The sequence below is a fragment of the Stenella coeruleoalba genome (assembly GCF_951394435.1).
Source record: "Stenella coeruleoalba genome assembly, chromosome: 21".
Classification (NCBI taxonomy): domain Eukaryota; kingdom Metazoa; phylum Chordata; class Mammalia; order Artiodactyla; family Delphinidae; genus Stenella; species Stenella coeruleoalba.
In genome coordinates, this window is record NC_137167.1 from 27,862,327 (window position 1) to 27,884,854 (window position 22,528).

The 22,528-nt window shown below is 37.6% G+C and overlaps 1 protein-coding gene across 5 annotated transcripts in view; it reads right to left on the reverse strand.

Annotated features, from left to right (window-relative positions):
- The window catches only part of LOC307179631 (CUB and sushi domain-containing protein 1-like), a 958,766-nt gene that overhangs the window by 414,451 nt on the left and 521,787 nt on the right, over positions 1-22,528 (reverse strand). For all 5 annotated transcript variants that reach the window (XM_079909051.1, XM_079909052.1, XM_079909048.1 and 2 more), the window contains exon 3: positions 17,984-18,096. In XM_079909051.1, the coding sequence (XP_079765177.1) occupies positions 17,984-18,096 (113 nt within the window). The remainder of the gene's footprint in view (positions 1-17,983; positions 18,097-22,528) is intronic.

Sequence of the window (22,528 nt, forward strand, 5' to 3'; positions counted from 1 at the left end):
TGGCCCTTCTCATCTCCCTCACATCTAAACCCTGGAGTAACCAAGGATTAAGTCTCTAGATCATGTCACTGTCTTCTTAGCTCCTCCATGACCTCATCTCATGACCAGGAACCCCAACATTTCCATTCCTATCTGGATCCTCCCTCCAGCACTCTGATTTGTAGGTCCAGCCACCCCATGACCTTGTTCTTTGCATGTCTGATGAACACTGACATATAACCTGTCTACTAACAAATCCCTGATCCCCATTCCACTCCACTAATCCTTTGGGCACGTCCTCTACCTCCAGAAACTTTGGAGTCATTGCTGACTCCTTTCTCACATTTTACCTTCATTCAGTGAGTATATTGTATTGACTCTAATATTAAATCCAGAATGCATGACAAACACTTCATTCTACAACTTCTTAATTGTTCTTACTGCTTCCTGGAATGGCGTTTCCCAGAATTCCACATCGCTGTCTCTTTACCTTTTCTCAGTGAACAGTTTCCCTAAACATCCTACTTACCCTTGCAACTCAGACTGTAGCCTGACAGCTCCTAGACCCCTTCCCTGACATACATGTGTATCACCTGTCACCGTGTGATGTGCTCTATGTTTCAGTTATATATTTGTTTACGGTGTGGACCCCTCAACTAGAATTAAGAGGGAGCCTAGGGATTCTGCTCTGCTTAGTTTAATGTTGTGTATCTAACCTCTAGAAAACATCTAACATAGAGTAAATGGCCAGTGAATATTTGAAGAACAAAAAGATTAATTTTATAAAGAGCCAAATACAATAAATAAATGTTTCTATTTTGTCAACTGTAATACTGGCAATCTGTGATTGCGTAGAAGTAACCTTCTATGCTAATGTAAATTTAACATAATTTCCTGCATAGGGTGTTTGTAAACACCTTATAAACAACTTATCCAAATTCTAAGTAAATACATTTAACAAAATCACTCCCAGTAACAGTTTTTTATATTTCTCTAAAATGGATTAATAAATATAGGTAGAAATAATTCAATTTATGTGGAAATCATTCCAATTTAAATGTCATTAGCAAAAGGTAATCAAATTCTCTTTTCAAGATGATGATATGGAAAGGGATGATTAAAGTAGTTTTTTTAACTCATTAACCTCTATCACTTAATATATGTAAATGAACCCTTTCACATTTACTCAGACTGCTGTAACAAAATCTTTGTGTTGTTATTCATACCATATTATGAGTACTATTTATACTATCTTTATTTATACTGTATCTGCCTAAAACGATTGTTTTACAATCTGATGTGACAAACCCAGATCACATCTCATTGCTGAAATCCCCCCTCAGTGTGACTATCTAAGGAGGATGCTCGGAGTCCCAATTACCTGGGGAGGGTCTGTCTCACCAAAGGTCAGTATGTGGTAACACCCCAGGCCTGTGCTCCAAAACCACTGGCTCACTCTACCCCCTAAAATAACCATTCAGTAAGCACAGTGCTGAAGATACTCCCTTGAAAAGGTCTTCTAAAACTGTAAACAGCTCCATTTTCTTTTTTCTTCCTGTGGAGCAAAATCTAGCAAAGAAGCTTGGAGACTGGAAGTGTCTTCTCCAGCAATGGCCTCAGTGTGCAGGCCAGAGGGACCAGGTGCAGTGCCAAGATGGCCCATCTCCTGGATCAAGGCCATTGTGACCTTGCCACACACTACATTGATCAGAGCTCACCCGGATGGACAGGGGCAGTCCCAGGGCTGATGGGGCATGCATTCTGCTGACAGGGAATTAATAAGGCTGGCGATGGACGTATGAAACTGGGGAAGAAAACAGGGAGGTTCTAGAGCATTTTTTCTCATATAGGTATCCCAAGGACCCTAACTTCATGAAGTACTCCATGAAAATTAATTTCTGTGGTCCAGTCAAGTTTGGGAAACATGGCTTGCAAAGCCCTCGCTTGGAAACCCACTGATCGTGGGCATATTAAAGGTGGTGGTGAAGAAGCAGTTTTTACTCGAGTTTTAATATCTTCTCAAGACAAATTTAACTTCACTCAATCTTGCATTTTCCAATCATTTCATTTTGCATCTAACATTTATTTATATTATACTATTTATGTGTGTTTATGTTGTATTTCTGGTAAGGATACTGTATTTATATGATTACATTCTTATTTAAAATTTATTTGGATTATGTTTAATTTTTTTAATTAACTAATTTATTTACTTTTGGCTGCACTGGGTCTTCATTGGGTTGCGTGGGCTTCTCACTGCAGTGGCTTCTCTTGTTGTGGAGCACGGGCTCTAGGCTCGAGGGCTTTAGTAGTTGTGGCTCTCGGGTTCTAGAGCACAAGCTCAATTTTAGCACACGGGCTTAGTTTCTCCCCGGCATGTGGGATCTTCCCGGACCAGGGCTTGAACCCGTGTCCCCTGCACTGGCAGGCAGATTCTTAACCACTGCACCACCCACGAAGCCCAGATTATGTTTAATACTATTATGGTTAATATTATAAAAAACAAACTAAATTTGAATAGCTATAAGCTGGACTTAAACTAGGAACCTTCCATGACTACACATGAATCTAATAATAGTAACAGCAGGCACTCTGCACAAGGCACTCTTCTCAGCAGTGTACATTTAACTCACTAGTTAATTCTTCCAAACAGCCTATGATGCCATTCACTCTATTGTTACCATCCCGGTTTTAAAATGTGGAAACAGAGGGGCCAAGGGGTTAAGTAATTTATGCAAGACAAAAGAGAAAGCAATAAAATTGGAGTATGAATAGTAATAAAAAGTAACAGAGGCTACAGGCTCTTTGGTGAGGCTAATGGTGAACTCCAGGAGGGCTCATGCCAAGGAGTACTTCCCAGAACTTCTACTGCCAGTTTCCTTGTCCCCACAGTGAGCCACAGAGGAGACCTTCCAGCACTAGCAGCCATGTAGCTGACAGGGTCTTGGTGCTCTGGCCAGGTGTCAGGACTGAGCTCTGAGGTGGGAGAGCTCAGTTTAGAACACCGGTCCACCAGACATCTCCCGGCCCCAAGTAATGCCAAACAGTGAAAGCTCTCCCAGAGATCGCCATCTCAACGCTAAGACCCAGCTCCACTCAATGAGCAGCAAGCAACAGTGCTACACACCCCATGCCAAACAACTAGCAAGACAAGAACACAATCCCACCCATTAGCAGAGAGCCTACCTAAAATCATAAGGTCACAGACACCCCAAAACACACCACCGGATGTGGTCCTGCCCATCAGAAAGACAAGATCCAGCCTCATCCACCAGAACACAGGCACCAGTCCGCTCCACCAGGAAGCCTACACAACCCACTGAACCAATCTTACCCACTGTGGGAAGACACCAAAAACAACGGCAACTACAAGCCTGCAGTCTGCAAAAAGAAGACCCTGAACACAGTAAGTTGAGCAAACTGGGAAGACAGAGAAACAAACAGCAGATGAAGGAGCAAGGTAAAAACCCACCAGATCAAACAAATGAAGAGGAAACAGGTAGTCTATGTGAAAAAGAATTCAGAGTAATGATAGTAAAGATGATCCAAAATCTTGGAAATAGAACGGAAAAAATACAAAAAATGTGTAACAAGAACCCAGAAGATAACACAACGCAATGTGCCTTATTCAAAGGACGATTTTGGTCTTTTATTCACTCAAACCTCTGGTCTTGCTTGGACTGGGAATGTTTAGCTTGGAAAAGACAAGTGAAAGGAAAATGATAATTATCTTAATAGGGTGAAGGAATTGCCACCTAGTTTTAGACGATAGTTTCTTGCTTTCCAATTTTCTAACAGTAGAAATGGTTTTAAATTCTGGCCCCAGACACCTACTAGCTGTATGAACACGACTACGGTGCTTAAGTCCAATTCCTCATTTGTAAAAGGAGCATTTTATTACCTATATGTATCTGGATGGTTTAAAAGAGTAAGTTGAGATCATGTAAAACCTCTAGCATGAATGAATAACTGTAAAGTGCGTGCCACGGAACCATCCCCCTGGATTCAGAATTACATGATAAAAAACATCAGGGTTTTTTGTTGTTGATGATGATCAAAAAGAAACACACAAACATAGCTTTTCATAGCATTGCACCATCCCTGTGCAGGACACAGAGCCCTTCTGGTCGGGAAGCTCTGTAAGGGAGGACACATCTGTATTGTTTCTCACAAAACCACCCTTAGAGTGAGCACCACACCAGACGCGTATGAAATGCTTTAGATGTATCTGAGTTTGGTGCAAGGTCACATACAGATTCTCTGGGCCAGGAGGAGGGCATGCCTTGAGACTCACCTGAAAAAGCAGCCACTCAGGAGTTTAGAAACCTGTGGTTATTTTTAGTCCACCCTAAGTAACGCTGGCTCTGAAAAGCATTCTGCTTTACTCAATTAGTATTCTGAGTAATGCCTTATGTTCTGATGGCCTGTCCTGTAACAGGCATGACTGTGACCAGAGAGGGGGCAATTCATTTCAACGGGCTTCTGTGAGAACTGGCTGCTGGAAACAATGCCAGCGATTTTATTTTTGGTCTATTAGTAAAATGACAGCACTAATTCATTTCACAGAGGAACCGAACAGCTGTCAGATGGCAGTGAGCAGAACGGCGCCCATATTACAGTTCAGCTATGCTGAGTAGGATTCTTCCACTGGCACAGATTTATACTGTAAAGTGCTCCCAACCCCTTCCAAACAGCACAAGTGACTTGCATTGTACACTTGTCCTTGGAGAGTACGATGAAAAACGATACAAGCTATTCACCACCGGGTCTCCACTGGTTAACTCGCCAGATTTAAAATGACAAAGTTTAAGGAAATATAAGTGACACATAGATGTTCTACGAAAATTATTTCTGAAAGTCAAAAAAAAATTTTTTTCCCAACAACATAAAAATTGTCTATCAGCAGCCACCTCTTTCTAATAAATGTTCTATTAACTGTTCTCTGGGCATTGATAAGAGGAAAGTAGGGACTTGAAATAGTCGGTATTACGCTTTATACTAAGAAGTTTAAGGAGTGCCTTGGGGTTGAAATCAAAGCGTGATGCCTGTCCATACAGGAGCTTCTGAGAAGAAAATACACACAAAAAGGAATCTTGGAAAGCTGGGACTGGAGTACTACTGGAACTACAGACACTTACTGCCATGTCTCACACAGAAAATACAAAGGTAAACCTTTTAAACAAGTTCTGTCTGCAAATAACAACAGAGAATGTGTTGATTGCCAACTTAACAGTGACTTAAATCTACAAACACTCCTGAGTCACCTAGTGTTAGACTCGGGTAACTAACGAAGTTGTCTGATCAGTTGCAGCAAAACAATTAGACCTGTGGCTTTAGCAGCTTTTCTTAGGGTCCACTTACTTTATTGACTGGGCCTTAAGAGGCTGGGTTACATAAGAAGCAGAACTGACACAGAAGAAAGAAGACCTGACTTCCGAGGAAAGGAGAAAGTGCTCTGGCTGTAGGGTCAGGGTCGCACACAATGGCCGCCTATCTGTTAATAAAGTTGCATTGGAAGACACCCATGCTCAAGCCTTCAAGCTGTCTAGGGCGGCTATCACACCTCATATTGTACCGGCAGAACTGAGTAGTTGGGCAAAGATCACACTGCAAAGCAACAAATATTTACTATCTGGCCCTTGACAGAAGAAGCTGGCCAGTTCCTTTTAGAGGGACCAAACGTAACTCCAGCTCTTTTAACACTGCATGTCAACACTTGGACAACCGCCATATCTCTATAGGAATAAAGTACCTACGCATGAAGTTTTAAGGGCTAAATGAAAATTAACACACAATAAAGTATTTTTTATTATAGAGTGTTAATGTGACTACAGTTTAATAGGCTAGATGGCATCTTACATGGAGGTTGTTGTTGAAAGACCTTTATTAAATCTGGCTAATATGCCACCTGAAGAATATTACAAATGTTGTAATGTAATGCTGTACTTCATTGGAATGTTGTATTTGATTGTTTAAATTCACAGTGCAAATTGTTTGTGTTTATTTCATACACTAGTTTATAAATGAAATGATACCTCAATTCTTTTAAGACCTTCAGTACTAAGTGTATAAAGATTAATTATAAGCACATGTTAGCTAGTTACTTTGACTTGGTGAACTTAAATAATACAAAAATAATTTGTTATCACTACACTCAGATCAAAAGCCATGGTTGTTCCCGTGATTCACACATCTTAGCTTTCCTTCCCCCCCACCACCAAAAAAAAGTCAAGTAAATACGTAAATTTTGATACACATATCAGAAATGTGGCATATAGGAAAGTTTTGAGCGAGTATGAAAGTCTTAAAAAATAAGATGTGGAATGCTAAAATCCCACTTCCATGTGTTGAGATGGATAACACAACCACAGCTGAAATGTGTTCCATTTCAGCTTATTCTTGCACAAAATCTCCTATTTGTTACCCTCCTACACACAGGCAGAAGTGAAGGAGAAAACTGAAATGTCCCACACACCAGCTGTCCGCTCACCCACCCTCCTCTCCTTCCCAAATGTGGCTTTCCATTCCATTATTCTAATATTTAAAAGCATATTTTAAGAAAAGTGTATGTACACTTGGAAAAACAAAATTAACACTTAGAAGATACATATGATTAACATGACTACTGCAGCTTAATTGGAGCTCTACAAAGTCATGGTGCAAGTTGACAGGCCCCAGGCCACTCTTCTTTTGTTAAATGGTGGATTTTTGTTTTGTTTTTGTTTTTAACTCCCATAGATAAGAGAGAAATATTAAGGTTATATTCTCAAAGAACCAATGTCAAGGATGTCTTCAAGGAAACGAGTTAGAACAAACAGGGCAGTCAACTAGAAAGGGCACGTCATCCTCTATCATGAGGAGGGTATGTTTGCAGCCCAGATTCTCGATTATTGGTTTTTAGGGAAAAAAATTGGGAGAATACAATTACAAGAAAAAAATATTGCTTTTCTTTATTTGAAAGTTTACCTTCATTTCTGTAGCTCATTCTTTTGGTCAACACTCGGACATAACTGAAAGCATTTCCTCGTTAGGTTTACATTACTCTGATTAGCACAAAGGAATAAGTGAAATAAACAATTTAAATGGTAAGAAATGACTGATTATAGAAAATGCACAAACTCACAGTGCAATTTTATATGACGCTTTTTCAAGTTAATCAATAGAATCAATGTTGAGGTTAAGAATAAACCCATAAATGATGATCTCAGGATATGAGTACTACTGAGGCCAACCTCACATATATTATTCAGAAGACATTTTAGATTGATGTTTTCTGGATATATTTAAAGAACACAGTACGGAAAGAAGAAACTGCTTAGTAAGATGAGAAACTTTTTCGATTAACACACCCTTTGAAAAATACGCTTAGATTTAGCAATAGGGAGGCTTGTTTGATATTCAGTGACCCATTAACTTTCTCTAGCAAGAGTATCAGAAATGATAATAAATTTACATTTTAAGTGCAAAGTCAGAAATGGAAATGAACTCTGAATCTCCCGTAGAATGAGTTAAGGACTCTGCAGATAAATATTTGTATCTTTAGCATCTGGATGTACATTTCACATTAATTTCACTGTACATCAGAGAGCGAAGCATTTGCTTAAAGCTTAACTTTTACATAGGGCTACAGACTGATTATATTTCATGGAATTCCCATCTCTCTCACAACAGGGCCTACAGACGGGAGGCAGGTCTGCTTCCCCAAAACTAAAGTGATTTTGATTTATCAAATTGTAATCTATTTTTGTCCTAATTTATCATGTTCATTTCCAGCATCCTTGGATACTTTTGATTTCAGTCCACGGATGCTTGTGTGCTTTTCTATTTATAATTCAAATCAGTCTCGCTCTTTCCCATCTTCTCCTATAACTAGTAGCTAGTATTAAAAATGTAATTTCACCTTTCCTCAGTGATCTCTATCCTATATTCTTCTCATTGTAGACTAGAGAATAAACGAATCAACAACAAAAGAAGCGTAAAAATGCCTACCTACTTGAGAGTTGAGAAAAATTTTGAAGTTATACTCACTACAATGTACACAGCTTGTCCTAAAACCAGAAAGAGCCACTCAACAGTTTACCAGGGGTGCATCTGTTTTTTTGCACCCTCACTTAAAAAAACATAGAACCATTCATGTTTGCCATTTTTTTTTTAACTGTGTACCAAAAAAAACTGAAGAGACACAAAGCATAGAGAAGTTGGGACAGAGGTGGACAGAAGTGTCCCAAGAATAAGATGGCAAACGGGAAATCAGCACAAAGCGGGAAGGATAGAAGCATTAAGGAAGCTTATATAATTCCTAATTTAGAAGAAATAACCATACATTACACTTTTTGAGGTCAGCTTCTATGCCAATACTGCAGAGCTGGAAGAATAAATTAAAAGTGTTATATACCGGGGACAGAGCCACATGGTTTAAAGAGCTTATCTTCTGTAAGTTTCGTAACAACTCTGTGAGGTTGGTACTTTTCATTTTTTATTTTGCAAGTGAGGAATCTGATACAATAAGTGCTTAAGTAACTTATCCAATGGTCACACTCATAGCGATTGGGAAGCTGGGTTAAACCCAGACCTCAGAATCTATGCACCATCCACATGTAAACGTCTGAGTAATTAATTCTGCCAACATTTCCCATTTCTAGTACCCGAATAGTAGATAGCCAAGGCCTGAGGGTGTTTAAATAGAGAGGTTGTCTAATTTCTAGTGTACTGAGTGGCTCATTAAAGACCCATGATAGCCAAAAAAGAGAGACTGTTAAGAGGAAAATCATCTAACATTATTTTTGCTTATAAACTTCATTTTAAATAATGCTCATTTTTTGCACACATTACCTGAGATTACTTATTACCAAATACATACACATATTAGCTTGGAAATTTGTCTATGACACAAGATATTATTGGGAAAAATCAACAAAAAAGTAAGAGAAAAATCTTGGGAGATGAGTGGGTACAAAGGATAAAACTTAAATTATGTTCATGAGGAAATATATTAAGAAACGCAAGTAGCATTACATTTTGGGAGGTCAGGTATTAACCAATCCTTATTTTGTTAAAGATGCCTTTTCTATGGAATTAATTTGTCTTTTATTAAGTCCCTTTTAGACAGACTACTATTTCTGTGTGTAGTTTTCTAGTAAGTACACATTGTTTTCCCTTATTTTTAAAAGAAAAAATTCAGCTACAGCGCTGACCTTAGAACCTATGAACTCAGCCATTTGAAAACAATATTGAAGGCCTTTTAATTACCTGGTCCCACTTTGTATTCTATTTCCAGGTGAGAGCCATAGATCCATTTAAGAATATTAATTTCTAATATCATCTACAGATTTTCTCCTTTATGATGTTCATTACTTAATTTTTTAAATATTCATTGCAACAAGCTAAATAACTCAATAATAGAGAGAAAAATCAAGCAATACTTCTTCTTAAGCATTCCAATGACTCCCAAAGTAACGTTTATTAAAATTCAGGTATCCTCCTATACTTTTCTGAATACTCGTATTGTATATGCTATACATATATAAGGATGATGGATACACACACACATACACACGTATGTGTGCAAACACAGTTACACGAGTACTTTTAAAACTTTTTTTTGGACTGAAATGGGATTATACTGCTCTTTTTTTTTTTTTGGCTGCGTTGGGTCTTCATTGCTACGCACGGGTTTTCTCTAGTTGCAGCAAGCGGTTGCTCCTCTTAGTTGCGGTGCACGGGCTTCTCACTGTGGTGGCTTTTCTTGTTGCAAAGCACAGGCTCTAGGCACACAAGCTTCAGTACTTGTGGCACGAGGGCTCAGTAGTTGTGGCTCGCAGGCTCTAGAGCGCAGGCTCAGTAGTTGTGGCGCACGGGCTTAGTTGCTCTGTGGCACATGGGATCTTCCCGGACCAGGGCTCGAACCCATGTCCCCTGCATCGGCAGGCAGATTCTTAACCACTGCACCACCAGGGAAGTCCCTATACTGCATTTTTTTCACTTCCTTGTATGATGGATGTTCTCTTAGGTCAATATATATAAGACTAAAACTAAGTCTTTTTAACAGTGTTGGGTACTTTGAAGAAGATGTTTTCTTAGGATGATGTTTGAAGGGAAATTGTACCTGACAATATAAACAGTGTGAGGGGGAGTCTGCGAGAGAGTGTGTGCGTGTTAGTGTCTCGCCAGGGTAAAAGAACTGACTTAATATCACTCAATAGATCTCACTGTAGATTTTATGATCTGACGGATTCGCAATGATCCACTCCTACTGAATCAGAAACTGGATTTTGCAGTGCACAGAAAGCAGATTAATGTCTCCAGGGTAAATGCACATTAATTAAGTTCACAAAACATATCAAAATGCCAAATTAATAAATTACAATCCACAGGACCCAGACGATTTGCACTGACAGGCCAGCCCTAACCCCATACCGCAGCACTCCGGGCCCATATACGAAGCCAAATGGTAACCCCAGCTTTGCTTACAGGAGCAGAATCAAAACAAGAGAAACAAGAAATAAGATAAGCAACAGCAACCAGACTGAAGAACCTCTGATGCCTCAAGGGAGCAGAGCTGATACCATCAACTAACAGAAGTCATTTTGACCTTTACGGTAGTTACGGAACGATTGAGAACTGGATCCGGAGGAAGTCTATGAAGTCTACGTACCAAATTATGCATGTAATCTCACAACCTCAACCTCACAGACAGTGAGCTATCCATGACTCTCAAATGGAGAAAGTCATACACAGCATGGGACCCAGAGCAGGGAGCGCCTTGCACTGGCGAATGGCCCACCTCAACGCCTGGCCACACCCACAGTAGGCATGGTGCTCGGTGGACGGAAGGGCTCAGAGGTCAGAGCATCCCTCTCCTCCTGGCCGAGCTTCACTGGACGTGGCTTTGCCTCTGGCACTTATTCCATCTTTATTCTTTCATCAGACATGTCAACAGCCATCGGTTATACACCAGCCTTTGTACATTACCTACACTCACTTCCTGGTGGCGGCTCTCCGTCTGTCTGCTCTGACCCATCATTTGATTGACTTAAAGTTGAACTTTCAGAAAGTCACTACCTCTCTCCTATCTCTGCACGTTTTGGAGGTGTTAGTATTCATGTTACTAACAGCAGTAATTAATTTCGAGTGCCATTCCAAAACCTTTGATTAATGGTCCTAGGGGACCTACTGTTGAACACCCCTGCAAATCAAGACAAAAAATGGGTACCCAGGCTCTGGCAACTAAGCCTAGGGAAGGGCGGATATGAGGACCAACTGCTCTGCTCTCTACAACCAGGTGAAATGTGTCCCCAGGAAGATACTCTGGGTTTACCAACACAGAGTATCTAATAGTCAAGAGGAAAGTAATTCGAGAAGTTTCCCATTTGTTTCAGCCTCCGTAATTGTTATAAATCCAAAATAATGTTACAGTGTTGGCTGATGGATAGCTAGCAGTTGTTGCTCCGCCACCACTTTCTCCAATCAGGAATGTTTCTCTCCTGCCAGGTGGGTCACTCACATTCCACACTTTAATTCAGGTTGAGTTTGGATAAGCACTTCAAGGGAGAACTAAATCAGCGCTGACATCCTAAATAAAGCTTTGAGCTTGAAGGGTAATAATCTAGCTGCTCTTTCTAAATCCAGACCCATGGATGTTAAAGGAAAGAAGATTCCGCTGGAGGGATGTGTCAGAGGGAATGCCAAATACATTCAGTGAACAAGAAACATACTCTGAGTAAGAAGACCCACCCATCTCCGGAGTTAATTACTTAGTGAAACTAGGATGAAAGGTGAGAACTGTAGCCAAGATTCATGTTTCTCTGGTGAAATTCTAAGTAGTTTATGAAAATGAAGCCCATTTGCTTCCCCAAAATAAATATATAATAAGTGAAATTAATCCACTTTAAGTTTTTACAGGTTTCATTTAAGGGTCTGTATTGAGTCCATTATTGAAGGAATGCTTGTATATGTTGTGGGTCACCTAAACTCTTTATCTTTAAACCATTTCAGTGTTTTTTGTTTGTTTGTGTGTGTGTGTGTGTGTGTGTGTGTGTTTAGGAACTTCTAGATGAGAAGATGTGTTAACCAAAGAGAAAATCAAATTCAAATCCGTTAATTGTGACACTTATTAGCAATTCACCTTTTAGGTTTTGAGGGAAAGACATATGAACTACCGGCTGAAATTAAGCTCGGATTGAGTGCAGAATTTTTATCAAACAATATTTCTGAATATTTACTTTGTGCCAAATGTCAAGGATTCAAATTTTTCCTTGGAGCCCCTCACTGCCCTCAAGGATGCCAACAAAAATGACCACAAGAGAAGGCATGATACGTGCCATCTAATTGCTCAAGTTAAAAGTGCTGCAAGAGTTCACAAACCACTTAATCCACCTTATTCCTCTTCTCTCTGCAAACGTTTTGGGCATCACAATCATGATTTAAAAGCCAAAATGTGACAAACTCGTAAAATGGAAGCCCATGCAAACAAAAACGCTTCCGTTTATGTAACAGTCCAGTGAGATGAATTCAGCCTTCTCCCTGAGGATCTCACAGAGGAAGTGTTCCCTGTCACACATGAAACACTATCAACCCAGCCCCCTCACTGCGACGCCAGCCAGAGGGGCCATGCTCCAGGCCCCCCGTGAACTCTAAGCAGGACCCAGGAAACTTCCTACGGTTCTTAAAGATGGTAAATGCTTTTCTCCATAGTCTTGCCTGTGATTCTTCCTCACTCAGAAAGATCCCCTGATGACCCACCTTCCTGCAGAACTTCTATCCAATGACGCATTGTAAACACTGTATTTGAGGTACAGCCCAAGCATTAACTCTGTCAGGACTCTACCTGTCCCCAAGTACACCTGACCTTCCCTCTTCTGCCCAATCGTGTCAAACACCGTGTCTACTTATTACACTCTCTGTTCTACTGAAGTTTGTCGTGTGCCCCTACTACTCCTTCAGGACAGACACCATTCTTGTCACCATCTTTGTATTCCTATCATTTAGCTCAGTATTGGGTCTCTAGCATCTGCTAGATGCTAGCAGATTATTACTCAATTATTACTCATTATTACTCATTATTACTCAGATTATTACTCATTATTAATCAATAACAACTTAGTAAATAAACGAAAGAATGAATAAATCTGTGTGTGCATAAGCACTTACGTATATTCTCCATGTGTATATCATATATACACTTGTGTATGTGTGTATATATGTAATTGTGTATACACACATGATAATATGCATGTATTCATATGTATGTATTTTCATACATGGAAACAAATAAGCAACTATATGAGAGAACATATAGTAAGTAGTTAAGAATTACAATTTCTGGAAATAGACTTGTTGAATTTCCCCTTTCACATTTAGTAGTTATAAGGTCTTGGCAAACTAAATAACTATAGGTCACTACCTAATTTTCTCTACCCCATAATATTAGGTAATTTTACATTGCTTATAGGAATCTTGAAGATTTAATAAGAAAATGTACATAAGACTTTATACCATACTGGGCACATGCATCCATCTATCTACCTGTCTACCTATTTATCAAGTGTCTATCTACCTACCAATCTATTAACTATTTTATCTACTGATTATCTATTCATCTATCTCTTTCATCTATGTACCTACCTACCTATCATCCACTTATTTACTATTTATGTATTCATCCATACAGATACATATACCTTAGTAAGCAGGACAATGCTATAATTGATAAAATGAATAATTTTAAGACAAAAAAAACTGAAAGAGAAGAATTCCTTTAGAATAGCATTTTATAACCCAAGGGGGTCTCTTAAAGCATCTTCGTGGGCAACCATTTTTCTCACTCCAACTAATGAGCTATTTGGTATGCAAAAACAATTTCCTGTCACAAGCAAATTTTTCCTATTTAGTAATGTCAAATTCCTCCTCGCTACACTGGCGGTATTTCTTTTAAAACAGATTTTTTAAACTGTCAGATTCTTATAGATTTCATGCATAATATTTAAGGCCAATATATTCAAATACGGCACCATGGGAAGGGGAGATAAATGTTGAATTGTAAAATTAGTATTTTATGAACAAAGTATTTGACTGTCTACATTCGTGGCTAAATTTTTTCCCTTTTCAACTACCACATCAGCCAGCATTTTTAAAGAAATCTTAAAGAGAATAGATTCCTACCATTTCTATCAGCTTTGCCTTAGACAAGCAACCAGTTTAGCCTTCCTTCGCCTACCCAAACAACTATTGCAAATGTAAATATCTGTGGCAAAATAGGCATTAAATCTTCATTTCAATTTCTTTACAAAAACTGTCATCTCATGGATAAAGCCTTGGCCAATTTAATTCCCAATCAATGGAATTGCCCTACACTATCGAGAAATGTTCTATAGAAGGAAAGTATTTATTCTAGTGAATACACTTTGGACTCATTAATTTGAGTCACAGAGTTGGGGCTTTCTATTCAAGTACAAGTACTATAATATACAAAAGTTCTATTTCACACAAAGTACTGGATTATCAAAATACAATCAATGTCAAAGAAGCTTATTTCACTTGCAAAAATATCTAAAAAGTCCATCTAAATTACAGTAAATAATTGGTAAAAAACTAAATTTAAAAAATATAACCAATACTAAAATTATGAAAAGTCAATGTATGAAAAATTACCAAGTAATTCATGAAACATTTGAAATGATATTCAGGATAAAAATAAAGATGCACATTAACAAGAGAAATGTCACTTAAAAATAAATCAGACTTCAGAACCAAAAATTGGGAGTTGAAGGGTTTTCATCATATATTCACTAGTGTTTCTAATGCTTAGTTCACTTTGTCACCAGTAAGAAAAAGCATTAAAACAGAGGAAGGCTTCCCTCTTAAAAAATGAAAAAATAAAAAGAGCATCAGAGTGACAAGTTCTTTGGGGCATAATCTCGAGACTGTCCCATGTCACCAAATGGATTTGTTCTCTTTGTCCTTAAGTCTAATGACTGCCTTGTCACACGTTTGTCATGACATAATATCTGTCACGTCCTGACATGTCATGTCAATTTTCCGACCTCCTATATGATTTTTTTTCTTAAATCATAAACTTGATGACAAAAATAATTTTATTTTAGTAACTGAGATCTTGATGAAAGAAAGTTGGCAAATAGAAATACATGAATGAATACTATTTATACACATAGGACTTCAATACTGGACAAATGTAGGAATTTTGATAGTAATCATCTCATTGTAAATTATGTGTAATCCTAATATTTTTTGTTATAAATTTACCAAAGAAAATTATGCAAATTCTTTGGTTGATCACGAAGAATAATGTTCAGTGACGGAACTAGGAAATATAACATTATAAAACACCCTACTAAATTAGTAATTTCAATTTTATTAGTCTGTATTTATGAGTTAAAATATGTTGATTTCATCAACAATCTATAAACTTACTATTTAGAGAGCTAATTACTGTATGTGAATAATGTTAGTGTGAAATTTCTAAGTATTTCCATTTAATATCCAGCGTTAAATTCAACAACCGAATGCATCAATTAGAATATTTTAATTTATTGTTTCCATACTCCTTAGGTAGCTTAATATCTCCATGTATGAATAATAATTTATGCAATGTACCAGTCCAAAGTACCATCAGCAAACTATAAAGTTCAGTTCCCTGATTAAGTTTATTATAAAGGTTATTTTGTATAGACAGATTTTTTAAATTTGGAAGACTTTCTCCAATTCAAGCAAATAAATGAAAATTAGAAATTTAAACATCAATATGGTAATACTAAATAATTACTAATTTTAATTAGATAAATTAGTAATGGTTTAAGAACTAGAGAAAAAATTTTTTCTATTATCATTGCTTCTGCTTAATATTATATCCAAATAAGTGTATTTACATATTTTATACACTGCTCAATAAAAATCTCACTTTTCCTCATGACCATTACATGGGTAAGTTACAATTATGTCTAAATTCCCTGTGGGAACTGATACCATTGATAAGTCAGCTGATATCTACAGTGAAAGCTTTAGTCTCTTCTAGATAAATTGTCTAGTCTTTAATCTTCTGTTTAGACTAACTTTATTTCTCCAGATAGTACAAATTTATTTTCTCAGTAGACCTTTAAGCTAATTGAGAACTATTTTACAAATAAAGATATTGAATATTTTATACAATTTCTGTTTTGCTGACAAAGTACTTTTTATTTTAATAGTTTTTTTCTTTCAAAATAATGACCTGTATTCACTTGTAAATATCAGACTATATTGTAATGTCACTATTTAAAACACAAATTTCAAAAAACTGCATCTTCACACATCAACAATTGAAAAAATACATTGAACTCATGACCTTGCTTACTTTTCTCGTCATTTTCCCAACTTTGTTAATAACTCATTAACACTTTCCCAACAGAGAAAATCTCAGTCATTTTTTTATTATACCATGATGACAACCACTAACACCAACAATAGCCGGGAAAGATTCAGTAGAATTATTCATTTGGCAATCTCCCAGCATCGGTAGTTTCTGCAACATTTATCTTACGAAATTTAATAAAACATGATGTTCAAAGATCAACTTAGAAAGGGGAGGAAAATTGCCAAGGTTTCTCAAATGTTGAAGCCATACCTACCTTCTGAGCAAATATCATATATGCTGACTGGACAAGTTCTGTTTCACAGTACCTAGTACAGATCGCTTTAGAAACACTTTTGTAATGTTAAGCGAAAAAGAAATTTTGTGAAGTTAGGGTATACAGGAAGTGGTAGATACAAGCAAATTTGAAAGCTAACAGCACCTATTAATCTTAAACTAGCCTGTTACTCTTCCAAAGATTCAATTATCCCCTGGTAATCAGTAATATACTTCAAGATGAGTTACCCTTTCAGGCCACTGATGCAGGTTTATATATAACTGCAGTGGCCTGGATGAACTGGAGTCAGAATAGTATACAGTACTAAGCATCATTCCACATGAGACTTTAAATGAAAGGATAAATGGCTCTGTTTATTTTACTGTGCAAAGAGGACACTCTACCCTTGTATTTTCTGATAATTGCATAGTAGCTAAGTTCAGTTGCGCAAAGCACATGTAGATTTTATCTTTCCACGAAGAATGATTTTTGCCCAGGTATAGGGAACACTCCAAAGAAGAACACACACAGATGTGACTGAACCCAGAAAGGCTCGTTAAGTGAACAGTGTGTGTTGTAAATAGGAATTGGACTATCCCTTACCCACAGTCCTTTTCAATTCATGGGCTTCAGAGTTCATGTTAAAAATAAAAGATTTTGTATTACACATGAAAGAAAATTTAAAGTGTCTATGTGAAACAAGACTAAAGAGACCTCAGCATTTACACTTACCGTATTAGTAATGCAAAGTGATCATCTGTATTATTCCCTCTACCAAAGGTTGAACTCTCTTCTATCTCTTTAAAATTTCTGCCCCAAACAGTCACCCATGACAGCAAGACCCTAAGGGCACGTTGGCACAAAATCCGAAAACACCAAAAAACAGAAACAAAACAAAACTCACTCCTGATGCCTTGCAAGCACCAAACAGTCAAACTGAAATCATTTTTTCCATGAAAAGTTTCCACTCTGCCAACCAAAACTCATGCAATGGAATTCCCTTTACCTAAGCACCAACTCTGAGTATCACTGTCCAACAATAATTTTAAGAAAACATGTCTGCCTTAAGAATTAATTCTTCACAGAAAAGGAGCTCTATCAATTAGTATTCTAAATTCTCAAAACGTCTCTACCACATGTCAACAGAAAAACCACTCTTCCAATAAAAATTTCTACCAGTAAAGGAAAATTGTCAACACACGTTTTGTGCTATAGGATGTTGGGCCATTGTAGTAAATAGTGTTCTCCCATCAACAAAGCACAGAAGTCAAATGTTTGCACCATTAAACCACCTCTGAAATAGCAGCTTCCGTCTGCATGAAAATGTTCAGTGTGAGGTCATCTGGGCGGTGGGTGTGTGCAGTGCACAAGGCGCATCTTACCTTCATACAGAGCTTTGAAGCCCTGGGCACTCACGGCGAAGTCTGTCGTGAACCACAGAGTAAGGATGGAGCCGGTGCTGACGATGCAGGAAGGAAGCTGAAATCCCGACAACCTAAATTTCAAAAAGAGATGAACACAGTCAAAAAGCATGAACTTGTTATTGAAGCTTATTTGATGAAGTCATTCAATTCCTCTTTCCACTGTGGCCTGTTGATTTGACATAAGTCACTGCACAGTTGCATGATCCATATACCAGGTGTTGCCAGGCAACTGAAATGAAGCATGTTCAAGGACTAGAGTTTGCTTATTTAAACACTTTTTGAAAAGATTTCTTTTCTTGAAGGACATGTACAATACACCATTGTCTAAAGAGAGCGCACAGAACTTACAACAATGCAGTCATCCTTACACCTGCTATGTGAAACAATGTAACACCGCATGTGCTTTTGAGTTTATTTTTCTCTTAACTTATTAGTGTGCTGTCACAGCTCATCATTAATGTGCTTATTCTTACTATCTTCCCACCCCGCAATAAATCGGTTTCTCTTGAAAAGAAAACAAATCCTAGTCACAACGTCAGAAATAAAAATCAATGACTACCTTGAGCTCAGGTCAAATGAACTGACTTTGATATTTGGTTTTCAAGACAAATCTTTAGGATTTTAAGATATGTGTTTCAATTATAACTAGGTTGGGATATATTAAGAAATCTTAATGATGAGAAAGAACTCTGAAGGAGTGAACTAGTATAATAATATGTAAATATAATGCTTTACAAACAAATAGCTTTCTAAAGGTTAAAGAGATGCTTCAATTTCTATCTTAACTAAAGTTTACTAATTAGTTTGTCTACAGTTGCATGGTTTAGTGTAGTCTGAACACAAACTTCTGACTCAAGTAAAAAGAAAAAAAATCAACCTGAACATTCATTTCCAGGGGGAGAAACTCTGTCTTGCCAGTAAGTCTATGGTATTAAAGGCCTAATTACAACCACTGTAGTTGCAGAATCAAACCAGAAACTAATAGAAAAATGACAGGACAATTGTCAACCAGCAAACACTTCTAAATAATCCATGGATCAAAGAAGTCTCAAGGGAAGTTTTTAAAAGTACATTAAACTGAATGAAATATAAACATAAGATATCAATATCTGTAGGACTCAGCTAAGCAGAGCTGAGGGGGAAGTTAACAGCACTGAAAACATACATTAGAAAAGAGGAAAATTCTTATATGTGTAATCCAAGCTCCCATCTCAAGAGCTTAGAAAAGGGAGAGTAAAATAAACCTAAAGCAAGAAGGCAAGAAATTACAGATAAATGTCAAAATCACTGGAAATGAAAACAGAAAAGCAATGGAACAAAGCCTAATTCTTGGAAAAGATCAACAAAATTAACACATGTAGCAGAAATGACCAAAAAAAAAAGAGGGGGATAAGAATAAATAGAGATAAGAATAAAGAGGGGGATTAGATAAATATCTAATAACAGGAATAAAATAGCAAATATTACTAGAGACCCCACAGATATGAAAAAAATGCTCTAAAAACTACACCCATAAATTTGACAAAAGTAAAACTGCTTACTTCCTTAAAACACACACACACACAACGAATGACCACAACTTACTCGATGAAACAGAAAATGTGAATAACATTTACATTACATTTAATGTAATGTAAATGTTAATGTAATGTAACATTTAATAGTTACACTATAACTATTAAAGCTCCCCTGAAGGAAAAGTCCAGGCCCAGGTGGTTTTACAGAAGAATTCTTCTGCCATAGACTGAATGTCTGTGTCACCCCAAAGTCATATGTTGAAACCTAATCCCCACCATGATGGTATTTGGAGGTGGCGCCTTTGGGTGGTGATTAGATCATGAGGGCAAAGTATCCTTATAAAAGCGACTCCAGAGAGCTCTCTTGCCCCTTCTGCCATGTGAGGACACAGCAAGAAGACGCTGTCTCTGAACAGGAAGCAGGCCTTCAGCAGACACTGAAACAGCGGGCACCTTGACCTTGGACTTCCCAGTCTCAAGAACCACATGCGAGAAGTGTTTGTTTTTTTATAAGCCACCCAGTCTATGGTATCTGTTACACGTACTAAGGCATCTACCTAAATGCACCGAGACATCTACCAAACATGTAAAGAATTAACAATTTTACGCACTCTGTCCCAGAAAACAGAAGCGGATAAAACACTTCCTTACGCATTTCATGGCGCCATTATTACTCTGTGCTACGGACTGAATTGTTGCTTCCAAAATTTGCATGGTGAAGCCCTAACTCCCAATGTAACTGTACTTGTCATTTCTTTATTTTTTCAATTTTCATTGGCGTATAGTTGATTTACAGTGTTGTGTTAAAGTGAATCAGTTTATTTGTAGATATGGAGATATATATATATATATATATATATATATATATATATCCATTCTTTTTCAGATTATTTTCCCATACAGGTTATTATAGAATATTGAGTAGAGTTCCCTGTGCTGTACAGTAGGTACTAGTTATCCATTTTATGTAGTGTATATATGTTCATCTCAATCTCCTAATTTATCACTTTCCCCCACGTTTCCCCTTTAGTAACCATAAATAAGGCTTTTAGGAGGTAATTAAGATGAACTAAGTTCATAAGGATGGGATGCTAATCCAACAGGACTGGTGGCCTTATAAGAAGAGGACAAAGAAGAACTCTCTCTTCCCTTTCCTCCGACACTGCCACATGCCTGCATTAAGAAAAGGCCATGTGCTCGCACACCCAGAAGACAGGGGTCTACAAACCAGGAGGAGAGTCTTCACGAGAACTTGACCATACTACACCCTAATATCAGAATTTTAGCCTCCAGAAATGTGAGAAAATACACTTCTGTTGTTTAAGCCACCCAATCTATGGTATTTTGTTGTGCAGACCAAGCTAACACACCTTGTTACCAAAGACAGACAAAGGCAGCACCAAAAAAAAAAGAGAAAGAAACAGACCAATATCCCTCATAAATACAGATATAAGAATCCTTAACAAAATAAGAGAAAACAGAAGTAAGCAATAGATAACAGTTATTCAATACGGCCAAGGGGTGTTTATTCCAGGAATGTAAACACAGTTCAGTATTTGAAAATCAATCAACGTAATCTGCCATAATAACTAGCTACAGAATAAAACCACAGGATTGTAATATTCTATGTAGGAAAAAGCATTTGACTAATTTAAGCATCCAATCATGAGAAAAACTTTCAATAAAATATGAATGGAGTGGGCTTCCCTGGTGGCGCAGCGGTTGAGAGTCCGCCTGCCAATGCAGGGGACACGGGTTCGTGCCCTGGTCTGGGAAGATCCCACGTGCCGCGGAGCGGCTGGGCCCGTGAGCCATGGCCGCTGAGCCTGAGTGTCCGGAGACTGTGCTCCACAACGGGAGAGGCCACAACAGGGAGAGGCCCGTGTACCGCAAAAGAAAAAATATATATATGAATGGAGGAAAACTTCCCCAACTTCACAATGAGTACCTGTAAAAAAAATAAAATAAAAAAAAAAAAACCTACATCTAACATTATACTTATTGGGGGAAGACTGAATGCTTCCCCCTAAGGCTGAGAACAGGCAAAAAGGTATGGTTTCACCACTTTTATTCAACAATATGCCAGAGGATCTAGCCAGTGCAATCAGCCAAGTAAAAGAAATAAATGCGTACAGATCAGAAAGGAAGAAATAAAATCGACTGTATTTGCACCATTAGCTACATAGATTATGCCAAGGAATCTATAAGAAAACTCCTAGAGTTAATACTTGAAATTAGCAACTGCCCAGGATATATAATGAACATACAAAATTCAATTTTATTTATACATGCTAGCACTGAACATGTGGACACCAAAATTAAAGATACAATGCCATTTACAATCGCCAAAAGAACACTTATATATAACAGGTACAAAACTGTGTCCTGAAAATTGTACAATGCTGAAGAAAGAAATGAATAAAAAATTAAATAGAGCAATATACCATGTTAATAGACTGGAAGACTGAACACTGTAAAGATGTCAATTCTCCTCAGACTTATATGTAGGTTTAAGACAATTTCTATCAAAATCCCAGCAAGATTTTTTTTTAGACACAGACAAGATTCTTGTAAAATTTAAATGGAAAGCCAAAAAAAAAAAAAATAGAATGGCTTAAATAATTTTGAAAAAGGATAAAATAGGAGGAATCAGTACACCTGTTTTCAAGACCTATTTTGTAGCTACGGTAACCAAATCCATGTGGTACTGGCAGAGGGACAGACCAATCCATCAGTGTATCAAAACAGAGAAGTCAGAAACAGACTCATATGAATATGCCCAAATAATTTTTGAAAAGGTGCAAAGGCAACTCAGTGGAGCAAAGAAAGCCTTTCAACAAATGGCGCTTAAATAACTGGAAGTCCACAGGCAAAAACAACCAAAAAGAGCCTAGACCAAAGTCTAACACCCTACAGAATAGTTAACTCAATATGGGATCACAGACATAAACGTAAAATGTAAAAATATACAACTTTTAGGAGAAAT